Source organism: Mastomys coucha, unplaced genomic scaffold (assembly GCF_008632895.1).
Source record: "Mastomys coucha isolate ucsf_1 unplaced genomic scaffold, UCSF_Mcou_1 pScaffold5, whole genome shotgun sequence".
NCBI lineage: Eukaryota > Metazoa > Chordata > Mammalia > Rodentia > Muridae > Mastomys > Mastomys coucha.
This window is the reverse complement of record NW_022196911.1, coordinates 4,152,074-4,160,685: the sequence shown is the minus strand read 5'-3', so window position 1 is coordinate 4,160,685 and position 8,612 is coordinate 4,152,074. Positions and strand designations below refer to the sequence as shown.

The window sequence follows — 8,612 nt, the reverse complement described above, 5'->3', positions numbered from 1 at the left end:
CTGGACAGGTGTGCTAACACCCACACCTAGAATCTAGCAGTGAGGAGGCAGAAACAAGTGAATCTCTTGAGATTGAAGAACCTAGTCTACAGGCCAGCCCAGAATACATAATGAGACTCTGTCTTTAAAACCAAACAAAACAAAAAATCCATCCCATAAAACTGAGAACAGTGAATTATACAAATGTATAAACGTAGCTGGGCATGGTGGTTCACAGATCTGTAATTCCAGCATTGGGGAGGACTGCATAGTGAGTGTGAGTTCTGGCCTGACTACAGAGACAGAGAAATAAGACTAAGAAGAAATAAAAAGGCTATTAGTTTGTACTAATTTAGCTACTTAGAAGTTATATAGCCTGAATAAAGTATGAGAACTCACCCTCCAGTCCACTAAATGACATCAATATACGCATACTGTAGATCAGTTCTCAATCTGTAGGTTGCTACCCTTGGGGTTAAATGAACCTTTTATAGGGGTCACATCACCTGCATATCAGGTATTTGCATTATAATTTGTAACAATAGCAAAATTACAATTATGAAGTAGCAATAAAAATAATTATATGGCTGGGGTCACCACAACATGAGGAACTGTATTAAACGGTCACAGCATTAGGAAGGTTGAGAACCACTGCTGTAGATAACAGAAGCCAGGGTTTTCAATATCAGGAAAGTAAATACATATGGAGCTTGTGAAAGTCTGATGTGTCTAGAATTATGTTTGTATGTGTGTAAAATAAAATGTCTAGCTTGATCTGACAACACACATTTAGCTACCAAAAGAAGCTTGAGCATCTTGGAGAAATGGCTAATCAAGGTTTGGCAGAAATAGCTTACTATATTAGAAAATAGAAGAACATTCCAAAAACTGATCAGCACTTGTCAAATGCCCACGGTCAACTTGAAGAAGCTCTGATGGGTTAAAACGGACCATGGAAGATCTTTAAAGTCCAATGAATAAAAAAGAATTCATGAGTTTAGTTTACAACAATGTACACAATTATATAAGAAAAGAAAAAGCTCAGCCGGGCAGTGGTGGCGCACGCCTTTAATCCCAGCACTTGGGAGGCAGAGGCAGGTGGATTTCTGAGTTCGAGGCCAGCCTGGTCTACAAAGTGAGTTCCAGGACAGCCAAGGCTACACAGAGAAACCCTGTCTCAAAAGAAAAAAAAAAAAAAAAAAAACCTCTCACAGATGCAAAGAAATACAAACACAACGAACTTAAAAAATAGTACTTGGTGACTTGGTACTAACCAACTCAGGCAAGAAATAAATGTCTACTAACAAGTAGGCAAATTCTGGTGATGGTTTTTATATTTACATCAAAATATCTCCCCAGTAAGAGACATGGTACAAAGGTAAAGAAAGCAAAGCAACCTGTGGCCAAGGGCCACCATTCCTGCTAATGACACAATGTTCGTAAGTGAGGACACACAATGTTACTTCTGAAGGACTCCTGACAGAGATGCAGAACATGAACCTGCGCAGCAGACGAGTCACTATGGAGAGAATTCTAAATTGTCCTGCTGTCATCCAACACCATTACCTCAAGCTCATAGGAAAACAAAACAAAACAAAACAAAACAAAAAAACAAACTGTTCCAAATTAAAAGAGGTGAGGCAAAAAAAAAAAAAAAAAAAAAAAAAAAAAAAAAAAAAAAAAAGAGGTGAGGCAATCATTAAGGCATGGTGTAGGAATTATTCTATAAGGAAGACTATGGGTACAATGTATGTGAAATTTGGAAAAGATCGCCAACAATAATTTCATCAATATTAACCTCCCAATGAATAGCACTGTTATCATGATTAAGCAAATATCCTTTTAAAGGAAAATAAAGAGCTATTCAGAGATAACTGGCACTCTAGATTAGAATTTACTCTCAAATATTCAGAGAAAAAAATGTGTTTGTGTGTTATATATAATGAGAAAGAAAAAGGAAATGTGTTTAACACAAAGACTCTGGGGCTGGAGAAAAGGCTTAGCAGTTAAGAGTACTTGTTGCTCTTTCGAGGACTCAGGTTCAATCCTCAGCACCCACACAATGTCTCACAGCCATCTCTAACTCCAGTCCCAGGGGAGTCCCACTCTCTTCTGACCCTGCCAGGCACCCACTCCATACACAGACATACAGGCAAAGTACTCAAATATATAATATAGTAACATTGTTTTTAAAAAAAGAATAGATGAAGCTTACACTTATAATTGTTTTCTTCCAACTTTCCAATGGGTATGTTTCAAAATAATTAAAAAAAAAAAATGAGGGCTGGAGAGATGTCTCAGCGGTTAAGAGCATTGACTGCTCTTCCAGAGGTCCCGAGTTCAGGTCCCAGCAACCACATGATGGCTCACAACCATCTGTGAGGTGATCAGATGCCCTCTTCTGGTGTGTCTGAAGACAGCTACAGTGTGCTTACATAATAATAAATAAATCTTTAAAAAAAAAGAGAGAGAAAAGAAATAAACCAAGACGACAGCTAACCAATAAACAAATGTACTTTCTTGGTTTAAAAAAAAATGAAAGTTATATGTGGACATGATGCCAATAAAGTTACTAAAAAAGTAAGCAATGGATCCCCTTAGAAAAGGCCTGCTACAGAGGGTCCTCTAACCCCCCACGATCATGCCCCAGGGGTAGGTTACTGGATGAGTTTGGACTCTGAGCCTCTGGAATCCATACTTTGAGCAGAACCTATAGGCTGTGGCTTACTGGCAGCCATCTGAAGTTGAGGGCCTATGACATGGCTTGTCTGTACATGTCAACTGGGAACCTTTCAATTTACAAATTTCTGAGCAGCTCCTTGTCTTTGCTCTATGCAGAAATAGGACATTCAATTCTATCCTCAAAAAGTGTTAACTATCATGGGCAAGAAGAATTGCCAAAAGATCAAGACCTTTCTGTAAGTTTGTAACTACGATCCCTCTTACCCACAAGGTACACTGTGGGTATCCAGATGGACAAAACTGTTGTCAAAAAGGATGCCTTTAGAGATAGATCCAGCTCTGAAACACAAGTGGGAGGCCAAGGTCAAGTCTGAAGAAAGATACAAGACAGGGAACAACAAATGGGTTTTTCCAGAAGCGTTACTTTTAGGGATATTTTTGTTTCCACCATTAAAAATTAAAAGCACCCAAAGGGCAAGGACATCTGTACAGGGCTAAGGCATGCCTTTCTCTTCCTGCTCAATACCTTCAACGTGCACTTCACAAGGGCCAACCTCAGTTTCCCATTTGCACATGAACACCACCCTCCTAACCTTGCACACAGTTCTAAAGAGTGGAACAGGCTAATTCTTGGGAAAAGGAAGAATTTTACACAATAAACACAAATGTTGCTCCGTATCTGTGGCTTTTACATCAGTGACTTCAACTACCACTAACCAAAATTCATCAGGAAAACTGTTCATACTGAACGAGTACTGACTTTTCCTCTTATTATTCCCTAAACAATATTATTCCCTAAGTGCATGGTGTTTACACTGTATTCAGTATTAGAGGTAATCTAGACATAACTGTAAATGATGGAAATATGTGAATGAGCTATATACAAATCATATGCCTTTTTCTGTAAGAGACTTAAACATCTAAGAACTGAGTATCTGCAAGGATGTTGTCCTGGAATCAACCCCTCTAGGACATCCAAGGATGATTATAAAAGTCACTCACAAAAAAAAAAAAAAAAAAAAAAAAAAAAAAAAAAAAAAAAAGTCACTCATTTTTATAAAAGTTCTAAAACACATGTAAGCTAGACATTTCCAACAAAGTGAACAGGTGTTATAAAGATAATTTAATATATAGATTTTTTTGTCTACAAAAGTTTTACTTGAATTCAAGATTTATGTTAAAGAAAAAAAAAAGATTAAATATAAATGACTTCATGGCCAATGGCTGAGCTCAGTGATAAGAGCTCGCCCAAGGCCCTACACTCAGTCCGAAGAAACAAACTCAACACTTGAACTATTTGATTAATCCCAATGCTGTGTCAACATTATGGCATCAAAAACACATTACTAAATTAAAGAAAGTCATTAAGGCAGTTTGGGGCAACCTTTCCAGTGTCACTATGCAGAGATGTCTACAGTACGCCCCAGGCTGTATACACAAAAGTATATGACTTCAAGGGTTTCAGCCATTAACTGTAGGAAGAAAAGGGCCTCTGAGGAGCACACTAAATTCAGAAGGTGTTAGATCAAGGAAAAGATTTTAAATAACAATCTATTCCTTTTCCAAAACTTAAGCTTTTGTTGCCCATTTACAGACGTTACCCGTGGAGTAACTCTATCTCAATTACAGAAGAACTGACCCTTGAAGCTGCATCTTATAATAGTTGTTATTCTAAAAGAACAAATGAATAATGTCAGTAATCCTCAAATAAAATTCAACAGCACTGTTGTTATGTCCCACTCTTGGGAAAACTGGCCCTCTCTTGGCTCAGTCTACTGCAAGCACTACAGGAGCAGAGCAATCTGGAGGAAGTGAATACTCAGTCAGACTGGCCGGCAGAACTGGGCCTAGAAAGAAGGTTCCCAGAAGCCAAGAATGCTGGAACCAAAGGGCCTGCCTGTCTGCCTCTGCAAGGAGGCAAAGGAGAAAAGGGCACAAGAACACAACCTCTGAGAGGATAGTCTTTTGTCTAGTTATCACCATAACTAAGAAGATAGACAACTTACTGGTATATGGTATGCAGTCAATAAGTAACTAACAATACATCAAACAATGCAATCATAGGCCTTTCAAATCAAACTATAAAAGTAACAAACAATGTAAGCTGCAGATTGTAAACACTTGCTTGATCCACATTCACTTATCAGTGCTAACTGTCTGTAGGGAATATATTCTATTTCTCACTCTTAATAAGGAAGGTGATGTCAAAGCCGAAGATGCTTCTTGACCCACAGTGGGTACACTTACAAACCATACCTATACCTTTTATTTGGTTTTATCAGTTCTTTTAATACAGAATGAAAAAGATGAAATACATGCATAAAATGTGAATCACAAAGACCAAATACCATGTTTACCATCAAGTTTGAGACATATCTTGTAAGCAACCACAGGCTACAGAACACTGTTCACCAGCCCTAACTTCTTTACATTCAGACATCCATACCATTAACTTATCCCTCTAGTAGAAAATATAAAATCTGATTTAGTTTGTTTCTCTACTTCTATGGCGCACCTCATTTAATTTATTTCCAACCATTAAATTATGAGGTATGTAGTTCATATTAAAGTTTTTATCAAATATGTAGTGAAATTATGTAGAACAGAATGCAAGTAATTTAATGCAATTTATGACACATGCTCATTAAGCCCAGTAACTTCTTCCCCATTTTTAAAGAAATAGCAACATTTCTTATAAAGCAATTAAGTTTTATTCCCTGTATGATCTTTATAACTAATATGTTCTAAGTGGCAAACTCTATGTGCTTCCCAAGTACTACCCATACAAGCAATACAAAATTTCACTACCACAACAGACCTAACATTCATTTCCCCAGAGCCTGCCTTATGTGGGTACAGTCATCTTACTATGCTTCTTGTGTCCATGCTGCTGGAAAGCAGTCTGTACAAGCAGGAGTAGAGGCACAATCCTGAGAGAGAGGAGTAGAGAAAGATGTTGAGAAAACAAAAACAGACAAAATGAGCTCACTAGAGTCTGAGCTCAGCCAGTGTTCAAAGATCATGGTTGATCACATTTTTGTCATAACTAACTACTATGAGTTAGAAACTGTCCATTAACAGCAAATCTGACCCTAGAAAGAGATATCTGAAATCACATATGGAAGTAATAAAATCATTATTAATTCTAAATTACCTATTGCAAATGATCATAAGATATGACTGTTCAAGAGAGTAAAGATATACAAGTCCCTTAAATATCAACAGAATTACTCTAACAAACTTTATGCTAGTCTAGGACACATGAATTTCAAGTGACCTTTTTTTGTTTTGTTTTTTTGTTTTTTGGATTTTTTTGAGACAGGGTTTCTCTGTGTAGCCCTGGCTGTCCTGGAACTCACTCTGTAGACCAGGCTGGCCTCGAACTCAGAAATCTGCCTCTGCCTCCCAAGTGCTGAGATTAAAGGCGTGTGCCACCACTGCCCGGCTTCAAGTGACCATTTTTTGTGAACCTGAATTGTTGAGATTATATACACTCAAATCATGCAGTATCAAAATCTACTCAACCTGAGTCACTCTTGTAGTATAAATTTTTTTACTGTAAGAAATTATTTTAAAGCAATAATCCTAAAAAACCTTGAACACAATTATTACCCAACACAAAACTCTCATCTACCCTAACTGAACCCCTCAGTGGAGAACTACCCCCTCCCCACTCCATACTTAAGTGAAAGTTAAAAGCAGATTAAGAGTTCTAACTTAAAATTTTCACCTAATCTATATTTCTACAATGCCCAAAAAATACATTTAAAGCAATGCTTAGGCATACTCGGTCCTCATAAACATAACTATATTCAATTAAGTCAAAGACTCTTCCCACTAACAGAATACTCAAGTAAAAGAAAATGACTTCTGTATTTTAAAAGCAAATGTCCAGAAATGTTAGCTACCATCACCAGCTACCAAGTAACTCATCCTTCGCTTATTTATTTGAGACAGGCAGGCATGTGGCTCTACAATGTACTCTAAATGCTGCACTGTGCACGGAAGATCTGAAGTAGTGCCCTCACTGTCCTCACTGAGCTTGTAACCTGGGTAAAGACTAAGTACTTAGAGTCATCACTACATGGAAAGTACAAAGTGCTGCAAGACAACTAATGAAACCTAAATCCATAATTCTCAACAAGATTGTTACTCCTCCCATAAGGGAAATTGATAAAGCTAAAGACCGAGTTGGATAGCACCAAAGGAGAGGGCTACACAGCATCTAGTATGTAAAAGCAGAGATGCTGCTGGAGTGCTCCACACAGCAAAGAGTTATGCAGCCCCAAAGAGCAGCCCTAAGTTAGGAAGCACAGTCTACACCACTGGAGTGGAAGAAGGATTATGCTAGTGAAGGCTTCATTTAAAGCACTAAGTATGTTCTATCTTTAAATAATTTTCAACAACATGGAAAGAAAACTACAGCCTGATACTATTAACCAAACTTCCCCTACAAAACAAGACAACAGAGAAAAGGGTAACACAACCCTCAAAGATGAAAAGCAAAGAGAAATGTTCTGCAAATGCTTCCTGTAAGTGTTTTTCCTGAGCCTTAAATTTTTCATGTTATTCTACCTGTTTCATATCTCAGGCAACCCATGGCTACTACTAGATACTGATGGGAAGGTTATAAAAAGTTCTGGAGTTATTTATACAAATCACCCTCTCGGAATATAAAACTGGAAGTAAAATGTAGACTAAGAAATGTCCTGGGTACTAACTAGAGTAAGTCTGGCAAGTGTGTATCTCACAGTGGCTCAGAGTGAGCTACCCAACTGACCAAAGAATGCCAACAACAGAAGATTGCCGCAATACCCTGCCAGGGCACCAGGGACAGATATGCTGCACGAATCTACGATCTCACTTCAACCACTGGGGAATAGAGGCAAGAAAACTGTCCCAAATTCTAGACTAGCCTCTTCTACACATAGTTCCAACTGAGGTAGCCAATACTCTACCTCAAAAGTCAACTACTGGTAGACTACCAATACTCTATCTCAGAAAGACTGGTCAACTTTTAGAAAGATGAGAAAAGAATTGTCAGAATTTAGAAACTGAAGTAAATCTAAGAATTAAAGTGCAGTGAATCTTCTAGCACTTTAGACCCATAGACCCTATCCTACCTCCTACTCAGTCCACTCAGAGCAAGAAAAATGAAGCCTATCATGGGCCAAGCGGTCTACACTACCGTAAGCAACTATAAAAACAGGCTACAGAAATTCATCACCAACAAATATTTTATTATGTTAAAGTTACTATTAATTTTTTGATGTGTAAAAAATATACTAGGGTTTTTTTTAATTTTTAAATTAAATGACTCTAATATTTAACTAAAAATTCCCCTCCTCTAGTTTTGTCCAGACATAACTACCGTTAACCCTTTTCTACCTCTGTCCAGACATAACCACTGCTAACCCACTCTTACTCTTTTCACGTATTACCTTAAACAGTAAGTGTTAAATTTTCTTCCCCAATTGCACTGAAATTTTCTAAAGAAGGTATTTATCATATAAAGACATTCCCTTCCCTTTTCCTTTTCCTTTTCAAAAACAAAGCATGAGAGAGGAGGCCCCTATTAGAACAGCCTCCATTCAGTTAGTAGCCTTCAGCACAGTACAGACAGCTGTTCATATGAAGATGCTCCCAAGAGCACTCAGGGCAGGCCCAATGCAGTCGTCAGGCTAAGCTGTCCTTCTCACTCGGTGAGGACTCCAAGTCTCTGTAAGAAGTGACTACTTGGAACAGTAGCAAGTAGAGTTCCTCATAATGACTAATTCCATACCATTCCATCTGATTTAGCTGCTCCCTCACACTCTGATTCTCATGAGTCTTGTAAGGTAAGGACAAACTTTCTTTCATTGCATCAGAATTGGCAATAATGACCATGGGATTAACTCTCATTCAACTAAGGATACTGAGGAGGAATTTACTCCAAAATTCTTTTTTTTTTT

The 8,612-nt window shown here is 37.9% G+C and overlaps 1 protein-coding gene across 8 annotated transcripts in view; it reads right to left on the bottom strand.

The window, feature by feature from the left end:
• Nucleotides 1–8,612, bottom strand: part of Scaf8 (SR-related CTD associated factor 8) — a 307,179-nt gene that overhangs the window by 294,590 nt on the left and 3,977 nt on the right. Inside the window, exon 2 of one of the 8 annotated variants that reach the window (XM_031353070.1) lies at nt 5,530–5,591. The exons of the other annotated variants lie outside the window; for them this stretch is intronic. Within the exon in view, the coding sequence (XP_031208930.1) occupies nt 5,530–5,547 (18 nt within the window). The 5' untranslated portion in view covers nt 5,548–5,591. The remainder of the gene's footprint in view (nt 1–5,529; nt 5,592–8,612) is intronic. 8 annotated transcript variants of the gene reach the window in all.